A 23799-nucleotide genomic window follows, 5' to 3' on the forward strand; every position below is an offset into this window, starting at 1 on the left:
GAGCAGTCCTGAACTGCTCGTGAACTATCTTTGATCGGACTTTACTGGCTTTACCTTGCACTAAACATTATTCCCTCATCATGTGTCTGCACACTGAATGGCTCGATTGGAATCATGTATTGTCTTTCTGCTGATTGATTAGCATGCAACAAAAGCTTTTCACTGTACCTCGGTACACGTGACAATAAACTAAACTGAACTGAACTAAAGGACACGACTGGGGAATTCAGAGACATAAACAGATTCAAATTTGTTTGTAGGGGAGCCCTTTGAATCTAAAATATACCACCCCAGATGAATAAATTGCTGTATTTTTAAATAGTCCAATCTTGGAAAAAAGTTAATTTAACATTTTTACAATCCCTTGAAAGCCAAATTCAATTGTTTCAAAAACAGGACGCATAAAATCCACGCTTCATATGACAACCAATAGTTATTGTATAAACAGGCATCTTCAGTTCCCTCCCACACACATCCCAGGAATGAGTAGGTAGACAAAAATGCTGGAGAAACTCAGCGGGTGCAGCAGCATCTGTGGAGCGAAGGAAATAGGCAACGTTTCGGGCCGAAACCCTTCTTCAGACTGCTGAGTAGGTTCACCAATGATCAGCGTTTGTCGGCACTGGGCCTGTACTCGCTGGAGTTTAGAAGAATGAGGGGGGACCTCACTGAAACTTACAGAATGGTGAAAGGCTTGGGTGGAGTGGATGTGGAGAGGATGTTTCCACTAGTGGGAGAATCTAGGACCAGAAGTCACAGCCTCAGAATTAAAGGACATTCTTTTCAGAAGGAGATGAGGAGGAATTTCTTTATTCAGAGGGTGGTCTTTATTCAGGGGGAGTAACTCAGCGGGTCAGGCAGCATCTCTGGAGAACATGGATAGGTGACGTTTTGGGTCGGGACCCTTCTTCAGACTGCGAGGTATTGTCCCGATCAGAAACATCACCTATCCATGTTCTCCAGAGATGCTGCCTGACCCGCTGAGTTACTCCAGCACTCTGTGTCTTTTCATGGGCTTGCTTGAATCTGCCAGGTCCATGTCTGTACAGGGTTTTAAAGGTGTACATGCTTTGATTCACTTCCCGCACATTTTCTGTTTGCAGCTTGATAACTGTTTCTAAAGTGTCAGAGAGTCCCGTTTCCCCGAGGCAACCTGATCCTGTGGTCTGCGCTGTAACATTCACGGGCAATCTTCCCTCGGTATCCGTGATGTTGTAAACTTTCAGGAAGATTTCCTACTTGAATTGTAAACGTCTTCCAAAAAGATCACATTGAAGAATTGTCGGCAAAAGGCCAATTAGAGAGCAATTGTCGCACTAGGATTTCCATGGCCGTCAGAGGATGGTGTGCAGTACACAGGCGTTTGTGTTCAGATGTAATTATGAGCAGCAGGGAATGTCGTGCTCACAGTCAGTGCTCTCTCACGGGCAACAACTGACCACGGAAGTGAATTTAATGCAAGAGTGCCTTCTTTGTGCAGCAGTTGTCACCCTGTGGTGCTGTTGACAAAAGCCCTGCCCCCTGGAGACACTCGCTTTCCTCAGCTACTCCTCCTCCACTGCTGTCTCCTTTCCTGCCCAGTCTCAACTGACTTTATGCCGTTCTGTATTGGAAGAAAGGTGTGTTGGCCTTCATAACATGAGGAGATGAGTATAGGAACAAAGTTGTATAAGGCTCTAGTGAGACCACACCTGGGGTATTGTGTGCAGTTTTGGTCTCCAAACCTGAGGAAGGACATTCTTGTTATTGAGGGAGTGCAGCGTAGGTTCACCAGGTTAATTCCCAGGATGGCGGGACTGTCATATGTTGATAGATTGGAGCGGCTGGGCTTGCATACACTGGAATTTAGAAGGATGAGAGGGATTCTTATTGAAACATATGAGATTATTAAGGGTTTGGACACGCCAGAGGCAGGAAACATGTTCCCGATGTTGAGGGAGTCCAGAACCAGGGGCCACAAACCACAGAATAAGTGGTAGCCATTTAGAACAGAGATGAGGAAAAACTTTTTCACACAGAGAGTTGTGTGTCTGTGGAATTCTCTGTCTCGGAGAGCTGTGGAGGTCAGTTCTCTGGATGCTTTCAAGAGAGATTAAAAAGAGCTCTTAGGGATAGTGGAGTTAAGGGGTATGGAGATAAGGCAGGAACGGGGTGGATGATCAGCCATGACCACAGTGAATGGCGGTGCAGTCTCGAAGGGCCGAATGGCCTACTCCTGCACCTCTTGTCTATTGTCTATTGTTTACTTCAGCTTAGTTTATTGTCACGTGTACCAAAGTGGAGATGGGGTTACACACATCTGGTCCAGTGGTGATGAGCTGCTACACATCTGGACCAGTGGTAATGAGGTTCCACGCATCTGGCCCAGTGGAGATACGGTTCTTCAGTTTGAGGAAGAGCCCAAATCCAAAACACCATCTTGCCATTTCCCTCCCCAGATGCCGCCCGACCCACTGAGTTCCTCCAGCACTTTGTGTTTTGAACCAGAAACTCAGTTTTACATGGGAATTTTAATGATCTCTCTTCATTGATGATACTGACAACCTGTACTTTGACAAAGTGGCCGGTCTATTACTGCCCTTTATAATTGTCCAACTGTGACCATTGCTTCTGCTCATTGTTCATTGCATTTCACAGCTGCCCTCTGATTCCCAACGCATTCTGATGACCACAATTGCGATGCCCGTATTTAGCAAGAAAAACGAGACGGTGAGTATGCTTTGTATTAATTAAATCTGCATATTGACCTAATTTGTAAATGGCAGCAAGTACCAAATCTTTATGAACAAAGTTATTTTGTGGGAAAGAAGTTATAGTTTCTAAAATTCAGCTTTTAATTTTAAGTATTAGATTCATCGCGATGTACCGCACAAAAACAGGACATTCTGCCCATCTTATTCTTGCCAACTTAGTTGGCACACTGGAGTCATAGTGTGATACGGTGTGGAAACAGGCCCTTCGGCCCAACTTGCCTACATTGACCAACATTCCCCATCTATACTAGTCACACCTGCCCCATATCCCTCTGCACCTGTCCTATCCATGTATGTCCATGTATGTCCAATGTCCTAAGCGTTGGGATAGTCCCAGCCTCAACTGCCTCCTCTGGCAGCTCGTTCCACACACCCACCACCCTCTGTGTGAAACACTCCCCTTTGGGTTCTTATTAAATCTTCCATCACACCCTCACTTTAAACCTATGACTAGAACATAGGACAGTGCAACTCAGGAACAAGCCCTTTGCATCACAATGTGCCCAGTTATTGGTGATAGTCGGATGGCGGGATTGTATTCTTGGGGACTACTCACGTTGGAGTTTCTGTTGCCCTGACAGCGGACACAGGGTATTCTGCTGGGTGTGGTGGGCACCGACGTCCCGGTCAAGGAGCTGGTGAAGGTCATACCGAAGTATAAGGTAAGGAACTGCAAGTGCTGGTTTTAACCCAACCTAGGCACAAAATGCTGGAGTACCTCAGCGGGACTGGCAGCATCTCTGGAGAGAAGGAATGGGTGACGTTTCTGGTTGAGTGAAGGCCTGTAAGAAGGGTCTTGACCTGAAATGTCACCCATTCCTTCTCTCCAGAGATGCTGCCTGTCCCGCTGAGTTAATCCAGCTTTTTGTGTCTATATTCGACATCCAATGCACGGGTGATAAGCAACGTTGATGGAGCCAGAGCTGAAGTGAGGTGTTTCCCAGCTCCAATAGCTCTTCATCTCATTAATGTCAGACCAGCAGTGCTTTACACAGTCTAGTCATTAACAGTATTAACTGCTTTTAATCAATGGAGTTTTTTGTGTAGAAGGCAGTTTTATAAATGTTCTCTTTTAATCATTAAATTAGTCGCTACACATGGAAGTACTTCTTTTACTTTTTTTAGTGTAGTTTAGTTTAGAGATACAGCGTGGACCAGTGATTCCCTGCATATTAACACTATCCTACACATACCAGGGACAATTTTTACATTTACCAAGCAAGTAACATCTCCAAGAATCTGCTGGTTTTCGTATAAACTGTTCGGGTTTGATGTTAAATGCGACCATTATGTGACTGGGACTGTAACATGAGAATGTTTTCTCTGTGGTGAGGTCTGATTGCAGCTTGTTTTATGTTTAACGACAGCTAGGCATTCACGGATACGCGTTTGCAATAACAAACAATGGCCTCGTCCTGACGCATCCCGACCTCAGGCCACCGGTAAGTCATGCTCCTGTCCTTACAGTTTTAGTTGCTGTTTGTAATGTTCTAGAGCTTGAGCCGTTGTCGGCACTGGGCCTGTACTTGCTGGAGTTTAGAAGAATGAGGGGGGACCTCATTGAAACATACAGAATAATGAAAGGCTTGGATAGACTGGATGTGGAGAGGATGTTTCCACTAGTGGGAGAGTCTAGGACTAGAGGTCACAGCCTCAGAATTAAAGGACGTTCTTTTAGGAAGGAGATGAGGAATTTCTCTAGTCAGAGTGTGGTGAATCTGTGGAATTAATTGCCACAGAAGGCTGTGGAGGCCATCAGTGGATATTTTTAAGGCAGAAATAGATAGATTCTTGATTAGTACGAGTGTCAGGGTGTTAGTTTTAAGGTGAGAGGAGCAAAGTTTAACGGAGATGTACGGAGAACGTTTTTTTGCACAGAAGGTGGTGGGTGCCTGGAACGCGCTGCCATTAGTGGTGGTGGAGGCAGAAGCAATAGTGGCGTTTAAGAGGCTTTTGGATAGGCATGTGGATATGCAGCGAATAGAGGGATTTGATCACGTGCAGGCAGATATGTCTTTAAGTTGGCGTCATGTCCAGGACAGATGAGGTGCCTGTTCCTGTGTCTTCTATCTATGCTGCATTGGTTTAATAGTTTACGACTATTTCTGCAAATGTCTCTGTTAATCAACAATAAGTAGTCTGCAATAATCTGCTTCCAACAATTGAAAGACTATCTCCTTACCGTGAGAAGGTTCACCAGTCCTGACACGGGTTTACTGTACAATGACGTGCACCCATGTCCAGTGTTTAAGTCATGAAAGCTGGTGGATGTTCATCTTGTTGTTTCTACCATGTTTCTACTGTGTGCATTAGTGGGAATGGGCAAGTTGGTTCATTATGTGACTTGTTATACAATGATCGCCTCTTAAACGCCGGTGTCACTCAGGGCGGGACATTCACTAAAGGTGACTGAATGCCCATCATCATTGTAGCAATTCGGGATTTTCCATCCTCCAATCCTCATTCCCCTTGTTGTTTCTTCTTTTTTAGATTCGTTTATTGTCATTCAGACCTTTCGTTTTGTTTCCCTGCAGTCATACATATAATTAAAAAAATGACAAAAACACACAATCAACACAAATTTAACATCCACCACAGTGGGTTCACCAAACACCTCCTCACTGTGGTGGAAGGCAAAAATCTTAAAGTCTCTGTCTCTTCCCTCTTTGTTCTCCCTCTGCGCCGAGGCGACGGTTCAAACTCCGCGGGTGGCCGCTGCCTCCGCCACAGCTCCAGGGCCGGGTCGGGTCTCCGCTGCCGCTGCCGCTGCTACAGCTCCAGGGCCGGGTCGGGTCTCCGCTACCGCTGCCGCTGCCACAGCTCCAGGGCCGGGTCGGGTCCGCCGCTGCCACAGCTCCCAGGGCCGGGTCGGGTCTCCGCTCCGCTACCGCCGCTGCCACAGCTCCAGGGCCGGGGTCGGGTCTCCGCTGCCCGCTGCCGCTGCTACAGCTCCAGGGCCGGGTCGGGTCTCCGCTACCGCCGCCGCCACAGCTCCAGGGCCGGGTCGGGTCTCCGCTGCCGCCGCTGCCACAGCTCCAGGGCCGGGTCGGGTCTCCGCTGCCGCTGCCGCTACAGCTCCAGGGCCGGGTCGGGTCTCCGCTACCGCCGCTGCCACAGCTCCAGGGCCGGGTCGGGTCTCCGCTGCCGCTGCCGCTGCCGCTGCCGCTGCCGCGGCTACAGCTCCAGAGCCGGGTCGGGTCTCCGCTGCCGCTGCCGCTGCCGCTGCCGCTGCCGCTGCTACAGCTCCAGGGCCGGGTCGGGTCTCCGCTGCCGCTCCTACAGCTCCAGGGCCGGGTCGGGTCTCCGCTGCCGCTGCTGCTGCCACAGCTCCAGGGCCGGGTCGGGCCTCCGCTGCCGCCGCTGCAGCAGCTCCAGGGCCGGGTCAGGTCTCCGCTGCCGCTGCCTCCGCTGCCTCCGCCACAGCTCCAGGGCCGGGTCGGGTCTCCGCCGCTGCTGCCGCTGCCACAGCTCCGATGCCGCCAGCGCCACCATTAGGCCTCGGCGCAGACGGAGACGGGGATGGGGAATACGACCGAAGAAAAAGTCGCATCCCCCGAAGGAAGAGGCTAAAGCGTGTTTCTCCCACCCCACCCACACACATATACAACTTAATAAAACAAAATGAACTAAAACATGACAAGGAACAAAAAGGAACTGTGTCGGTGACTTTACTGCACAGCTGTGTAAAGATGTGGGTTGAGATTACCACTTAAAGATTAAGCAATTGCTTAATGGGCAGCACAGTGGCGCAGTGGTAGAGTTGCTGCTTTACAGAGCTTGCAGCGCCAGAGACCCCGGGTTTGATCCCAACTACGGGTGCTGTCTGTACAGAGTTTGTACCTTCTCCCCGTGACCTGCGTGATCTTTTCTTTCCACCCACACTCCAAAGACGTGCAGGTTTGTAGGGTAATTGGCCTGGGTTTGTATACTTGGTATAAGTATAATTTGACACTTGTGTGGGTGTGGGAAAGTGCTAGTGTGCAGGGATCGCTAGTCAGTACAGACTCGGTGGGCCGAAGGGCCCGTTTCCATGCTGTATCTCTAAACTAAGCTAAGTGAAGACAGCCTTTTCCTGTGTTATACTGTTCTATGTAAATTAACTTTACAGCAAAATCAATTAATGTCTTCTTATTTTAAAAAAGTGGATTTTGATAAAATAATATTTGTAAAGTTAGCAAATCAGCATTTGTAAAATTAGTTTTGCATATTCATTAAAAAAAATGGCTTAGCACACTTAACATGTGTAAATGTTAAAAACTCATTTGCACATTTAAAAATTCTAACTCTTTGAGGACTTTCTTAATAGTCAGAACAGCTGACAAACACCTCTGCACAGTGGCACGGTGGCGCATCGGTACAGCGTCTGAGGCCCGGGTTCGATCCTGACTACGGGTGCTGTCTATATGGAGTTTGCCCGTGACCTGGGTGGGTTTTCACCGGGAGCTCCGGTTTCCTCCCACACTCCAAAGACGTACAGGTTTCTAGGTTAATTGGCTTCGGCAAAAAACATTGTAAGTTGTCCCTAATGTGTAGGATAGTGCTAGTGGATAGGGATTAGTGGTCGGCATGGACTTGGTGGGCAGAAGGGCCTGTTTCCACGCTGTATCTCTAAACTAAACTAAATTAAATTTGACTAAACTAAGTAGAACTCCAAATGCCCATCCATGTTCTCCACAGATGCTGCCTGACCCGCTGAGTTACACCAGCATTTTGTGTCTTGTTCTATCTTTATATTCTACTTCGTGTCTTCGTGCCACAAGGAGAAATAAGGCTCACATTATGGAACAAAACCCTCAGTACCGTTGTAATTGGGAAGATGTGACCTCATATTTTACCAAGATTATTTAAGGCACGGCAAGTCTCCACAATGAAGCTGTCATTTAATGATTCACTAGCACTTGTCACATCAAGGGTCTGGCCATGATTGAGTGCTCTGGTTTCAGGGGATCTACCATCTCGTTGTCATAAATCTGAAACCATTGCTGATCACGCAGCTTGTTCTGTTGAAAACACACATATGTATGTTTTTATTGATGAAGGTTGGGATTATAAATCAGTTGTGGAAGAAGGTTCAGTTTCACAGTCATGCCCATGGTGCCAGAGACCCGGGTTCGATCCTGACTAAGGGTGCTGTCTGTACCTCTGGATACCTCTAGATACAAAATGCTGTAGTAACTCATCGGGACAGGCAGCATCTCTGGAGAGAAGGAATGGGCGACGTTTCGGGTCAAGACCCTTGAACTGCAAATGCTGGTTTAAACTAAACATAGAAACATCGAAAGTAGGTGCAGGAGTTGGCCATTCAGCCCTTCGAGCCTGCACCACCATTCAATATGATCATGGCTGATCATCCAACAGCATCCTGTACCTGCCTTCTCTCCATACACCCCTGATCCCTTTAGCCACAAGGGCCACATCTAACTCCCTCTTAAATATAGCCAATGAACTGGCCTCAACTACCTTCTGTGGCAGAGAATTCCACAGATTCACCACTCTCTGTGTGAAAAATGTTTTCCTCATCTCGGTCCTAAAAGATTTCCCCCTTATCCTTAAACTGTGACCCCTTGTTCAGGACTTCCCCAACATCGGGAACAATCTTCCTGCATCTAGCCTGTCCAACCCCTTAAGAATTTTGTAAGTTTCTATAAGATCCCCCCTCAATCTTCTAAATTCTAGCGAGTACAAGCCGAGTCTATCCAGTCTTTCTTCATATGAAAGTCTTGCCATCCCAGGAATAGTCTGATGAACCTTCTCTGTACTCCCTCTATGGCAAGAATGTCTTTCCTCAGATCAGGAGACCAAAACTGAACGTAATACTCCAGGTGTGGTCTCACCAAGACCCTGTACAACCGTACAACTGCAGATAGACACAAAAAGCTGGAGTAACTCAGCGGGCCAGGCAGCATCTCTGGAGAGAAGGAGTGGGTGACGTTTTGGGTCGAGACCCTTTTTCAGACTGAAACGAGAGATATAGACGATGATGTAGAGAGATCAATGACTGAAAGACATGCAAAAAAGTAACGATGATAAAGATAGTTTTGGAGTCTGAAGAAGGGTCTCGACCCGAAATGTCACCCATTCCTTCTCTCCAGAGATGCTGCCTGTCCCGCTGAGTTACTCCAGCATTTTGCGTCTATCTACGATGATAAAGGAAACAGGCCATTGTTAGCTGTTTGTTGGGTGAAAACGAGAAGCTGGTGCGACTTGGGTGGGGGAGGGATAGAGAGGGAGAGGGAATGCCCGGGCTACCTGAAGTTAAAGAAATCAATATTGATACCACTGGACTGTAAGCTGCCCAAGCAAAATATGAGATGCTGTTCCTCCAAAAAACCTGCCAGCTGACTTACCCCAAAACAAGGCAGATCAGATTGAATTGGGATCGTCTCAAAATTCCTTTCCTTGCACAAGTTGAAATCTATGGCTTTTAAGACTAGGCATTGAATGTAAATGCTTGACATGTCAGTGGGGAGGTACTGTATCGGAGCCGGCTTTAATCATCCTTTATAGATCGATCGCTGGTGAAGTGATTGTAAAATATGAGGATTAATGTGACATTATGGGGCGGTTTCGAGTATTATGACTTTGATAAGAACTTTCAAGATCAGTATTTTCTGTGGAAAGTACATCTTCAGGCTGATACCAAAGGGCGGCACGGTAGCGCAGCAGGTAGAGCTGCTGCCATTCAGCGCCAGAGACCTGGGTTCGAACCTGACCTGTATGGAGGTTGTATAAATATTTAGGAAGCCTTTAAAATTAAAATGATTATATACTGTTGAATATTTTTAATTAAAACACAAAGTGCAGTTAGAACTCAGCAGCTCAGGCAGCATCTGAGCAGGGGATGGACAGGTCAGGACCCTTCCTGTCCCGAAACATTACCCGTCCATTCCCTCCACAGATGCTGAAGATAGACAGTCAGGAGTGTTTTATTGTTAGGGTTAAGACGTGGTCGTAGAGTCGGAGGGAATAAACATCAGTCTGAAGAAGGGTCCTGATCCAAAACGTCATCCATTCCTTCTCTCCAGAAATGCTACCTGTCCCGCTGAGTTACTCCAGCATTTTGTGCCTACCTTCGGTTTAAACCAGCAGCTGCACTTCCTTCCTACATGTGTTTTATTGTCATAAGACATTCTTACTTGTAGCAGCACAACACAATCTGTAAACAATATAATAAATGAGAAAGAAATGTTCAGTGTGTAATATACACATACTCAATCACACACGCACACACACACACACACACACACACACACACACACACACACACACACACACACACACACACACACACACACACACACACACACACACACACACACACACACACACACACACACACACACACACACACACACACACACACACACACGAAAAACAAACACTTATGGGCCTGTGCCACTTAGGCAACTTTATAGGCTACGACAGGAGACTCTGCAGTAGCCACATGGTCGCTACATGTTTGCGGGCAGTTGCCAGGGGAGTCGCCTTCATGGTCGTGAGGAGTTCCCGCATTCTGGGAACTAGTCGCGGCCTCACTATGGTCGCCATGAGTTTTTCAACAAGTTGAAACATTAACACTGACTAAAATGCAGCCGCCATGGAGAGGAGCGAGAATTCTCGTGCCGTAGGTGGGTCACCAGGAGGTCAAAGGTTCTCGTAGGTTGTAGCCGGTGCTGACCAGTGAATTTCATTGGCTCATTGGGAAGAAAAAACGTAAGCAGTAGTTTTCAGAACCAAGGACAACCGACCGGTAATGTTAATGTCCGCCGAGCTTCACAGCCGTGTATCTCTGGCTTCTTAAAAGTTGTCTCCACTACTTCTCCCCCCCTCTTTTAAAGGACTTCCCGTACACTGTGCTTTCACCGTCTTAATTACAGCGCCAACCTTCCTGTTCATCGTGGTGTGTGTCTGTATCACATTGGCTTTGCATCGTGTGAATTTCACTCAGAGCTCCTCCCGCTTGCCCTGTCCCCCGCCTGCATAACGTGTGTGTGTGTGTGTGTGTGCGCGTGTGTGTGTGTGTGTGTGTGTGTGCGTGCGTGTGTGTGTGCGTGTGTGTGTGCGAGTTCCACTCTGACAGTGTGGCAGTGTGACATAATCATAACGTGTGTGTGTGTGTGTGTGTGCGTGTGTGTGTGTGTGTGTGTGTGTGTGTGTGTGTGTGTGTGTGTGTGTGTGTGTGTGTGCGTGTGTGTGTGTGAGGTTATGTGTAATTGCATAATGGCTGTAGGGAAGAAGATGTTCCTGAACCTGGACGTTACAGTTTTCAGACTTTTGTACCTTCTTCCAGATGGCAGGGGTGAAATGCGAGTGTGGCCAGGATGGTGTGGGTCTCTGATGATGCTGGCTGCCTTTTTGAGGCAGTGACTCCGGCAAATCCCTTTGATGGTGGGGAGGTCAGAACTGTGATGAACTATGCAGTGTTCACAACTTTTTGCTGTCTTCTTCACTCCTGGGCATTGAAGTTGCCGATCCAGGCCATGATGCAATGAGACAATATGCTCAGGGGTCTGAAGAAGGGTCTCGACCTGAAACGTCACCCATTCCTTCTCTCCAGAGATGCTGCCTGACCCGTTGAGTTGCTCCAGCATCTGAACTTCCTCGTGTCTCCGTCTAATTTCAGCTCCACTGTGACTTCTGCCAGAGCGAAGCCATGTCTCCACGTCTCATTCCTGAAACGAGCTTAAAGTAACATTTCAGGTGAAATGTGTAATATTTAGTAGGTGAATGAAGAGATTGTGAATGTTGGCAGAGTGCAAGTGGCAATCAACGGACAATGGAAATATTTTCATAGTTTAGTTACTGAGATACAGCGCGGAAACAGGCCCTTCGGCCCAACGGGTCCGCGCCGTCCATCAATCCCCGCACATTAACACTATCCTACACACACTAGGGATAATTTACATATACACCGCCAATTAACCTGCACGTCTTTGGCGTGTGGGTGGAAACGGAAGACCCACGTAGGTCACAGGGAACATGTACAAATTCCGTACAGACAGCACCCGTGGTCAGGATCGAACCCGGATCTCTGATGCTGTAAGCGCTGTAAGGTAGCAACTCTACCGCTGCGCCACCATGCCGTACATACATGAATGAGTTAAGCTAAAGGAAGATATATTGCTTGTGCTGATGATCTTAGGATGCGAGTGTGGAAATTGCCACGTCTCTAGAGATGATATCTCAGTGTTGTAGTCAGTGTGGAATAGATCCAGGGTGCTGGACACAAGCCACGGTGTTACAGCTCTTCAAAAAGGCAAGATGGAACTAATCAAGGCAATTATTGGCCAGTTAAACTGACATCTGTGGCACAGAAGATTTTAGAGTCCCTAATTAAGGATGAAATGATCATGCTTCCTTCTTCTCCCCGCTCCCGTCCGGCAGAAGGTACAGAAGCTTGAAAGTGCGCACCACCAGACTCAGGAACAGCTTCTTCCCCTCTGTTATCAGGCTTCTGAATGGTCCTTCCATAAGCTAGGGTACTGTCCGATTCACCTCTACCCCATTGTAGACATTGGACTTTGTCTGTGGAACTGATGCTCTACAATGCTGAGAACTATATTCTGCACTCTGTATCTTCCCCTTTGCTCTACCTATTGGACTTCAGTTTGTCTTGATTGTATCTATGTAAAGCATTAACTGATCTGATCAGACAGAATGCAAAACAAAGCTTTTCACTGTACCTCGGTACACATGACGATAATAAACCCAAACTAATCTCCTCTGTCTGCACGTGATCCATTAAAAAAAATCTTAAATGCCGTTAACATCTGCCTTCATCTACACCTCTGGCAGCGCGTTCCAGGCACCCACCGCACTCTGGGTAAAAATACTGCCTGTGTAAGGCAGAGAGACAAATTCTTGATTAGAACTGGTGTCAATGGGGAGAAGACAGGAACGGGGTACTGATTGGGGATGATCAGCCATGATCACATTGAATGGTATTTTATTTCATTCACATGTTTAATCAATAATGTTTTATTATTAATGTTTAATGTTTTATGTGTGATTCCTAACTGTCACTGTAGGTCATGTTGTCACTTGCGGGCGGAGCACCAAGGCAAATTCATTGTATGTGAATACTTGGCCAATAAACTTTATCATTCATTCAAAAATAATCATTGGTACACAAACATTCAAGAACACAGAACCCCGATTTTAAATGAGAGAGCTTTAAATCTCTGGAATTGAAGTCATCTTTCTACTTTGTAATGAAGGAGCAGGGGATGGTTGGTGAAGCCTATGTATAATGCAAGGTTAACTTGCTCACACATGGCAGGCAGAGCTGCCACAGAGGGAGGCCTGGTGCATCGGTGTGATTAACTCCACTCAACAACATTTCAAGCAAGATAAGTCCAAACAGGACAAATAACTGCTTCTACAAATGTATGATCATAAAAATAACAGAGTGCTTATTTTCAAATGCCTCAGCTAATGTATTCAGATAACTTTGCAATAAAACGGCATCTGTGTGCTGTCAGTGTTGAATTAAGGAGACACGGCTCTTTGCCAAACTGCCTCTCCACACAATTTGTAAGCAAGTAAGTTAATTCCTGGTTGCATGACTTAAACAAAGCGAGCATACGGAATTAGAAAACAAATTGTTCTGTGTGGAAGTAGCTCCAGAAATAGTGGATGCATTAGTAATAATCTTTCAAAACTCTTTAGATTCTGGAGTAGTTCCAGAGGATTGGCGGGTAGCAAACGTAACCCCACTTTTTAAGAAGGGAGGGAGAGAGAAAACGGGGAATTACAGACCAGTTAGTCTAACATCGGTAGTGGGGAAACTGCTAGAGTCAGTTATTAAAGATGGGATGGCAGCATATTTGGAAAGTGGTGAAATCATTGGACAAAGTCAGCATGGATTTACGAAAGGTAAATCATGTCTGACGAATCTTATAGAATTTTTCGAGGATGTAACTAGTAGCGTGGATAGGGGAGAACCAGTGGATGTGGTGTATCTGGACTTCCAGAAGGCTTTCGACAAGGTCCCACATAAGAGATTAGTATACAAACTTAAAGCACATGGCATTGGGGGTTCAGTATTGATGTGGATAGAGAACTGGCTGGCAAACAGGAAGCAAAGAGTAGGAGTAAACGGGTCCTTTTCACAATGGCAGGCAGTGACTAGTGGGGTACCGCAAGGCTCAGTACTGGGACCCCAGCTATTTACAATATATATTAATGATCTGGATGAGGGAATTGAAGGCAATATCTCCAAGTTTGCGGATGACACTAAGCTGGGGGGCAGTGTTAGGTGTGAGGAGGATGCTAGGAGACTGCAAGGTGACTTGGATAGGCTGGGTGAGTGGGCAAATGTTTGGCAGATGCAGTATAATGTGGATAAATGTGAGGTTATCCATTTTGGTGGCAAAAACGGGAAAGCAGACTATTATCTAAATGGTGGCCGATTGGGAAAGGGGGAGATGCAGCGAGACCTGGGTGTCATGGTACACCAGTCATTGAAGGTAGTCATGCAGGTGCAGCAGGCAGTAAAGAAAGCGAATGGTATGTTGGCTTTCATAGCAAGAGGATTTGAGTATAGGAGCAGGGAGTTTCCACTGCAGTTGTACAGGGTCTTGGTGAGACCACACCTGGAGTATTGCGTGCAGCATTGGTCTCCAAATCTGAGGAAGGACATTATTGCCATAGAGGGAGTGCAGAGAAGGTTCACCAGACTGATTCCTGGGATGTCAGGACTGTCTTATGAAGAAAGACTGGATAGACTTGGTTTATACTCTCTAGAATTTAGGATATTGAGAGGGGATCTTATAGAAACTTACAAAATTCTTAAGGGGTTGGACAGGCTAGATGCAGGAAGATTGTTCCCGATGTTGGGGAAGTCCAGGACAAGGGGTCACAGCTTAAGGATAAGGGGGAAATCCTTTAAAACCGAGATGAGGAGAACTTTTTTTTTCACACAGAGAGTGGTGAATCTCTGGAACTCTCTGCCACAGAGGGTAGTTGAGGCCAGTTCATTGGCTATATTTAAGAGGGAGTTAGATGTGGCCCTTGTGGCCAAGGGGATCAGAGGGTATGGAGAGAAGGCAGGTACGGGATACTGAGTTGGATGATCAGCCATGATCATATTGAATGGCGGTGCAGGCTCGAAGGGCCGAACGGCCTACTCCTGCACCTAATTTCTATGTTTCTATGAAAGCCGGGTGCTGAGGGGAGACTTGGTAGAGGTGTATAAACAATGAGAGACATGGAGAGGTGGACCGTCACAACCGTTGTCTCACCGTGGAAATGTCAATGGCAAGGTGAGAGGGGAAAAACCTTCAAAGAGATAGTTTGTAAGGAAAAGGAGCAGAATTAGGCCATTTGGCCCATCGTGCTTACTCTGCCATTCAATCATGGCTGATCTGTCTCTCCCTCTCAACCCCATTCTTCTGCCTTCTCCCCATAACATCTGACACCCATGCTAATCAAGAATCTGTCTATCATGTGCGTGGCAAGTTTTCACAAGTTCACAAGTTATAGAAGTAGAATTTGGATATTCGGCCCATCAAGTCTGCTCTGCCATTCAATCATGGCTGATCTATGCCACGTAATCCCATTTTTCAAGAGACAATAGATAGACAATAGATGCAGGAGAAGGCCATTCGGCCCTTCTTTCATTTAAAATCGTGGTTCTGTGTTCTTGAACGTTTGTGTACCAATGATTATTTTTGAATGAATGAAGTTTATTGGCCAAGTATTCACATACAAGGAATTTGCCTTTGTGCTCCGCCCGCAAGTGACAACATGACCGACAGTGACAGTTAGGAATGACACATAAAACATTAATCATTAATAATAAAACATTATTGATTAAACATGTGAATGAAATAAAATACCTGAGCAAAAGGAGGCTACAGACTTTTGGTTCTTGAGTAGAGCTACTACCCGTGGAAAAGAAGCGGTTTTATCTGTTATCTACGATAAACATACTTGAGGGAAGGGATACAGGTATTCCATCACTACCTGACATCAGATGTGTTGGTCAGGTAATTAGGTTTGGATGATGCAATGGCAGATGGCTTAGCATTTAAACGAAGAAATTAGAAAAGGTTCGACAAAAACATTTGAAGCTAAATTTTATGGCAGAGTAGGAAGGAATTGCAGATGCAGGTTTAAACCGATGATAAGACATAAAAGTGCTGGAGTAACCTAGTGGGACAGGCAGCATCTCTGGAGAGAAGGAATGGGTGATGTTTCGGGTCGAGGCCCTTCTTCAGACTGAGAGTCAGGGGAAGAGGGAGACACAGAGATATGGAAGGGTAAAGGGCCTGTCCCACCAGCATGCGATTGCATGCGTCTAGCGCGACCAAACGGAAGCGGAGTTCGCGCTGAGTTTGTGTTAAGTACGCGCAAAGTTCGTGCGTGACGTAATTTACATCAAACTCACCAATCAGCTGGGCAGGAGGCGGGCTGACTGAATTTGGACGTCGCACGGCGTCGGGCGGTGACATCATCGCGCAACAGCACGCTGGGTGGTGACATCATCGTGCAACGCCACGCGCTAGGCATACGTCCTCAAGATGCTGCATACGACGCCAAGATGTTGCGTACGGCGTCGAGACGTTGTGTACGGCCTCAATGCGGTTGCGGGCCGACAGGCCGTTGACGCGCGGAATTTTCGAACAGTGGAAGATTTTTGGAGCCCCACGCGATGTCGGGACCAGCCCCGCATAACTCCATACGCCTCCGCCGATCGAAGTGGGACCGGCCCCACGAGGCCTTACGCCTCAAGCGACCACGTTTGGTCGCGCTAGACGCATGCAATCGCATGCTGGTGGGACAGGCCCTTAAGATATGTAAACACAGATCAAAGGGGACAATGATAAGGAAATGTAGAATCATTCATTGTTCGCTGAGGGGAAGGTGACAAGGAGGCATACAAAGAGTAATATTTATTCAGGAGGACAGGTGGACCCAAAACGTCACCCATTTCTTCTCTCCAGAAATGCTGCCTATCCCGCTGAGTTACTCCAGCACTCTGTGTCTATCATCCATTATAGTGTTACTTTGAAATAATATTTCCACCGCCGGACTGCTCGCTGTGCATGCTTGGAACAGGTTTAGATTTATTACTGTCATGTGTACCAGAGAGAGGTGGGCTTTAGGAGTTTCACTTTTGTTACTGTTGTGCTTGGATGCCAACTCTCTTGATCTTTTTGAAAGGAATTAAAAATTACTCACTTCTCATACTATCTTTTCATCTTTTAGTAATAATCTGTTAAAAGTTACAATATTCCCAGTTACAGAGTTTTCACTAAATTAATACTAATTATGAATTCTTGTTCTAAAACGTCATTTGAATTGTTATACTAGACTGAAGAAGTACCTGTAATAGATATTAATTGAAAAGTATATTTATACTTCAGCAAATTATATATTCAGGCAAATCATGAGAGGAATAGATCGGGTAGATGCACAGAGTCTCTTGCCCAGAGTGGGGGAATCGAGGACCAGAGGACATAGGTTTAAGGCGAGGAGGAAAAGATTTAATAGGAATCCGAGGGGTAACTTTTTCACACAAAGGGTGGTGGGTGTATGGAACGAGCTGCCGGAGGAGGTAGTTGAGGCTGGGACTATTCCAACATTTAAGAAACAGTTAGACAGGTACATAGATAGGACAGGTTTGGAGGGATATGGGCCAAGCGCAGGCAGGTGGGACTAGTGTAGCTGGACATGTTGGCTAGTGTGAGCAAGTTGGGCTGAAAGGCCTGTTTCCACGCTGTATCACTCCATGACTCCAAATAATAAATCAAAGACGTAACATTAAATATTTTTGTAAATGTACATCTCCTCTGCTTAAATATAAGGTTGCAGTATTGATATAATTAGACATTATATAATTAATGGGTACATTCCCACTTTAAATCAAAATTATAAAGTAGTTGGCTGTTGTTAATGAATCATTTCCTGTAATAGTCTGCAAACTGGATCAAGTGGCAACTGTTTAATATGTAAATCGCACAAAGATGTGAATTAACTCGGAGTGGATGGTGCCAGGAATTGTTTAGTGGTGATGTTGGACTGAGCACGTCTGAGCTCCAATCACAGACGTGAACCTCAGGTCACAACTGATCGCACTAGTATTGGGGTGGCCACAGTGGTGCAGCGGTAGAGTTGCTGCTGTACAGCGCTTGCAGCGCCGGAGACCCGGGATCGATCCCGACTACGGGTGCTGTCTGTACGGAGTTTGTAGGTTCGCTTCGTGACCTGCGTGGGTTTTCTTTGAGATCTAAGGTTTCCTCTCTCACCCCAAAGATGTGCAAGTTTGTAGGTTAATTGGCTTGGTGTATGTATAAATTGTCCCTAGTGTGTGATGTGCGGGGATTGCTGGTCGGTGCGGACCCGGTGGGCGGAAGGGCCTGTTTCCGCGCTCTATCTCTAAACTAAACTAAACTAAAGCTAGTGTTCGGACGGCATGGTGGCGCAGCGGGTTGAGCCACTGCCTCACAGCGCCAGGGACCCCCGTTTCAATTTCAGTTCACTTTCAGTTTAGTTTACTGTCACGTGTACCGAAGTACAGTGAAAAGCTTTTGTTACGTGCTAACCAGTCAGCGGAAAGACATTTCATGATTATAATCGAGCCATTCACAGTGTACAGATACAGGATTATGGATTAAATTTAGTGCAAAATAAAGCCAGTAAAGTCCGATCGAAGATAGTTCAACCCTGTCCGTGGGTTCTGCCTGTGTGGAGTTTGCACATTCTACCTGTAACCGCGTGGGTTTCCTCCGGGTGCTCCAGATTTCTCCCACATCCCAAACATATGGAGGTTTGTAGGTTAATTGGCCTCAAAATTGTCCCTAGTGTGTAGAGAGTGGATGAGAAAGTGGGATAACATAGAACTAGTGATCGATGGTCAGCATGTACTCGGTGGGCTGAAGGGCCTGTTTCCACGTTGTATCTCTACACAAAGTCAGTTTCTGTCCTCTCTGATATCAAGGTGCTACCGATGAAAGGTCCCGACCTGAAACGTTACCTATTCCTTTTTCTCTGGAGATGCTGCCTGACCCACTGAGTTTGTACGTTCTCCCATGACTGCGTGGGTTTTCCCCACGCGCTCCGGTTTCCTCCCACACTCCAAAGACGTACAGGTTTGTAGGTTAATTGCTTTGGTAAAAAAATGTGTAAGTTGTCCCTAATGTGTAGGATAGTGCTAATAGATGGGGATTGCTGGTTGGCATGGACTCGGTGGGCAGAAGGGTCTGTTTCCGCGCTGTATCTCTGAACTTAACTGAACGAAACTCAATTAAACTAAGTAGACACCAAATGCCTAACCATGTTCTCCACAGATGCTGCCTGACCCGTTGAGTTACTCCAGCACTCTGTGAAACGTCACCTATCCATGTTCTCCACAGATGCTGCCTGACCCGCTGAGTTACTCCAGCACTCTGTGAAACATCACCTATCCATGTTCTCCACAGATGCTGCCTGACCAGTACTTCAGCACTCTGGGCTTTCAGCAGCATCCAGTGGCATCAATGCTGACAGGACCCTCTCTGGTTTAGTGAAGTTTAGTTTTGAGATACAGCTTGGACATGGATCCTTCGGCCCACCGAGTCTATGCCGATCGGCATTGTGTTCTGCACGGACATTGTGGGCTGAAGGGCCTGTTACTGTGCTGTACTGGTCTACGTTTTAAGTTTAAATTCTATGTTTACAAGATCAAAATGATTACGGAGATGCTCAGTGAAATAAATATATATTTTTCTTGTTTTGAACATCAAGTAGAAAGGATTATTTTAAAGGAATATCTGGAGAAGTACTTCAGAATGGCTTTGATGTGTTGGAGCGTTTAATACATTCCATGATGAGCCGTGCTTTGGATTAATAGCTGAAATCATTTAATTTATAAGTAAATCATTGCAAAATAAACTGACAAAGAGTTGTAATTAATTTTGGTAGAGCAATAATCATAATATTGGAAAACAGCTGCTCACCAGAAGGCTGATCCATTAACAAAGACATATGAATGGAAGTCCTCAGCTAAATGTCAAGAAATATGTTGTCTTAATACAATAAATTAAAATTAGATCAGAGAATTCAATGGCAATACAGTGTGAAATGTTTGCTGGTTTGCCATGATAGGCTAGTAGATTGGTATTGACTGCAGGGAATCTGCAATTACAAAGTGCTGGAGGAACTCAGCAGGTCAGGCAGCATCTGTGGAGGCGATGGACAGCCAACGTTTCGGGTCGGGACCCTTCTTCTGACCGGCAAATGTTGCTTGGTCAACGCCCTCACAGAAGCTGCCTGACCTGCTGAGTTCACCCAACACTTTGTGTTTTCAGTACAGAAGTTCTAGGAGCAGAATTAGGCCATTCAGCCCATCAAGTCTACTCCACCATTTAATCATGTCTGATCTATCTATCCCTCTCTACCCCATTCCCCTGCCTTCTCCCCATAACCCCTGACACCCGTACTAGTCACAATTCCAGCATCTGCAGCCTCTCCATTTTGTTTTTCTACTTTCAGAGTGCTGTGCACCTGAGTTTTATGGGTTGAGCAAGGTGGCAATGTTCCATGATAAGCTGCTTTGTTTATGTTGCAGCCTGACGGCGGGGCAATGTTTTATGTGTATTATAATTTTACTCTGACCATGTTGATCAAAATGGTATATTGATGGAACAGTAGAATTATTGGGTCGCATGGCATGGAAACAGGCCCTTTGGCCCAACTCATCCATGCAGATCAATATGTCCCAAGCAGGGGAGTACCAATTAGATCAGTTTACTTTATTATTGTCACTGTTTTGTTTCTGTGCTTTCTGGTCAAAGATAAAGAACTGCAGAGTCAGAGTGACACAGCGTGGAAACAGCCCTTGGGCCCAACTTGCCCACACCAGCCAACATGTCCCAGCTACACTAGTCCCACCTGCCTGCGCTTGGTCCACATCCTTCCTAACCTGACCTATCCATGTAGGACAATCAAGCCGTCCACTGAGCAAAGATAATGGATAAAGAGTAGAATATGTAGTGCAAAGATATAACATTGAAACCTGATATGGTAAGCTTAAAGAAAGTTTCAATGTCTCCAAAGAGATAGATGGGAGATCATAAGTTCACAAGTTCATGTGATAGGAGCAGAATTAGACCGTTTGGCCCATCTTCGCCATCCCTCCTAACCCCATTCTCCTGCCTTCTCCCCATAACCTCTGAGACCCGCACTAATCAAGAATCTATTTATCTCTGCCTTAAAAATAGCTCCCATTTCCCTCTAAACCTTGTCTGAAGAAATGTCACCCATTCCTTCTCTCCAGAGATGCTGCCTGTCCCACTGAGTTACTCCAGCATTTTGTGTCTTATCTTCCCTCTAAACCTTTCCTATCTGTGTACCTGTCCAAGTGTCTTTTTAATGTTGCGATGGTGAACCTGGAATTCGAGGATTTGAACATGAGCATGCAGCATCCTAGGGTAATCTGTGCTCAATTAGTTGTGTGTGTGTGTGTGAGTGTGTGTGGGTGTTCATGAATGGAGATTTACTGCCATCTGGTGGCTTGGTGCAGTTTGTGTATTTACCCTAAAAAAACAAATGCCCAGATAGCAAATGGAGAAAAGTGTTGGAGTAACTCGGCAAATCAGGCTGTATCTTCAGAAGAAGGGTCTTGACCTGTAACGTCACCTATCCATGTTCTCCAGAAATGCTGCCTGACCTGCTTAGTTACTCCTGCACTCTGTGTTTTTTTGTTTATCGACCAGCATCTGCAGTTCCACGTCCCTTTAGTTTAGTTTATTGTCACTTGGTTCGAGGTACAGTGGAAAGCTTTTTTGTTCCGTGCTATGTAGTCTGTGGTAAAACCATACATTTAGTTTTTGAGATATACATGATAACATTCAAGCCGTCCACATTGTACAAATACAGGGTGAAGGGAATAATGTTGAGTGATCTGAGTCGAGTAACGAAGATCACCGTTGAAGTGAGAGATGTTGCTGTAATAGTAGTGATTTCAGTGTGGAGCGATTGTAGATCTGCGTCTGTGGCTGGCACACAAATAGATAATCCTCTGGGTTGGGAGCAGGGACTGCAAGCAGATGCCTGTACTGAATTGTATTCAACTGTAGGTGCAGTTTGGTCCAACACCGATTTTAATCGAGGGCCACGACCAAGATATTGATGGAAGGCTGTCTAACGGCAGGGAGGAGGAGGAGCATTGCAGAGGGTGGATGGAGAGGCAGAGCTGGTCAAGTTGTGGGGAAAATGAGAAATGGATCCTTCCCTGTGAATGTGCAGGAAGGAACTGCAGATGCTGGAGAGAAGGAATGGGTGACGTTTCAGGCTGAGACCCTTCTTCAGACTTACACTGAAGATAGACACACCTTCCCTGTGAATGATGCTGCTGAGAACAGCAGGAAGTTGAAGAGGAAACTGAAGAAGGGTCTCGATACAAAACATCACCCATTCCTTCTCTCCAGAGATGCTGCCTGTCCTGCTGAGTTACTCCAGCATTTTGTATCTATGTTAGATGAAGAGCAGGTTGATTGATGGAGCATGGAAGGTAATGGAGTGGGAATGGGAAGAGTAGAATATGTTCTACTAATGGGTCCACAATGCTAAATCTGGAGCTCAGGAAAATCTAGCGCGGACTACTGGATAATGGATGAGAGACAGTCAAGTGTGCTCCAGCATTTTGTGTCTATCTTTGGTGTAACCAGCATTTGCAGTTTCATTGTCATATGTACTGACAACAGACCAATGACATTCTCACCTGCGGCAGTATAACAGGCCTGTAACACAGTGCTCATAGATACCATATAATAAACAAAGTAATTCAATAAATTATTAATCCCAATACTAGTGCAAAAAGGCCCAAAGTGAAAGAAGTATTGTCACGGGTACGGTTCAGTAAGAATCTTACTGTACACAGACACATCATACTCAAGTACATGATGACATCAAGCGAGCAGCAGGGTGACACAGCGGTAGAGCTGCTGCCTCATAGCTCCAGAGACCCGGGTTCCATCCTGACTCCTGGAGCTGTCTGTACAGAGTTTGTACGTTCTCCTCATCAACTGTGTGGGTTTTCTCCGAGTGCACCAGTTTTCTCCCACACTCCAAACAAATACATATTTGTAGGTTAATTGGTTTGGTATAAATTGTAAATTGTCCCTAGTGTGTGTAGGATGGTGTTTGGTGTGCGGGGAACGCTGGTCGGCACGGCTCGGAGGGCCGAAGGGCCTGTTTCTGTGCTGTCTAAAACTAAAACTACAAGAGTGTAAGACAGTAGATTAAACTGAGGCAGCACACATGAGCTGTCATGTTTCCAGCACCATCTTGTGCCCCTCAAGTTCAGAGTTGTTAAAACTGTTTGAGTCTTAACTTGGCCATGAAGACCCATTGTCCTGGCGATGGCAGTGGGTGGGAGTTTCAGGGGTCGGCCTGGCCCTGGTGATGTTGTCAGTGTCTCCACCGCTGCTCCACCGCTCCGTGCCGCTGCAGGCCGCGTCCGATCCAGACGCTTGGCCTCTTGGAGTGGCCCCCGATCTAACGGAGCCCCAGGCTGCTTCTGGGCCCCCAGCAGTGAGTGATCTAACGGAGCCCCAGGCTGCTTCTGGGCCCCCAGCAGTGAACGATATAACTGAGCCCCAGACTGCTGCATGGCCTACAGCAGGGCTCGGTTTAACTGAGCCCCAGGTTGTTGCAGGGCCTCCAGCAGGGCCCGGTCTAACTGAGCCCCAGGATGTTGCAGGGTACGGTCTAACTGAGCCCCAGGCTGTTGCAGGGCCTCCAGCAGGGCCTGGTCTAACTGAGCCCCAGGATGCTGCATGGCCAGGGCTGCCAACTCTCACGCATTGAGCGTGAGACTCACCCATTGCGCCAAATTCTCACGCTCTCACGCTGATCACAAATTTCTCACGCTCTGTCGTGAGAAATTCTGTGATCAATTAAAATTTCTAAACTGATATCAACTGCTTGGGCCGTGGGTGTTGGTGCGCCGGGGCTGGTGAGTGTTTGCCAGGCTGGCGAGTCGCTCGCTGCAGCTCCGGCCATGGAGCAGCCTCAGTGCAAGTGTTCCGTGCCATCGGAGGCGCAGAAGCGTTGCGCCGCT

At 46.5% G+C, this 23799-nt stretch overlaps 1 protein-coding gene across 3 annotated transcripts in view; it reads left to right on the forward strand.

Annotated features, from left to right (window-relative positions):
• cacna2d3a (calcium channel, voltage-dependent, alpha 2/delta subunit 3a) overlaps window positions 1-23799 on the forward strand; it is a 412076-nt gene that overhangs the window by 247344 nt on the left and 140933 nt on the right. For all 3 annotated transcript variants that reach the window (XM_055647516.1, XM_055647518.1, XM_055647517.1), the window contains 3 exons: window positions 2638-2709; window positions 3335-3415; window positions 4121-4195. In XM_055647516.1, the coding sequence (XP_055503491.1) occupies window positions 2638-2709; window positions 3335-3415; window positions 4121-4195 (228 nt within the window). The remainder of the gene's footprint in view (window positions 1-2637; window positions 2710-3334; window positions 3416-4120; window positions 4196-23799) is intronic.

This window comes from Leucoraja erinacea, chromosome 16, assembly GCF_028641065.1.
Source record: "Leucoraja erinacea ecotype New England chromosome 16, Leri_hhj_1, whole genome shotgun sequence".
NCBI classification, from domain to species: Eukaryota; Metazoa; Chordata; class Chondrichthyes; order Rajiformes; family Rajidae; genus Leucoraja; species Leucoraja erinaceus.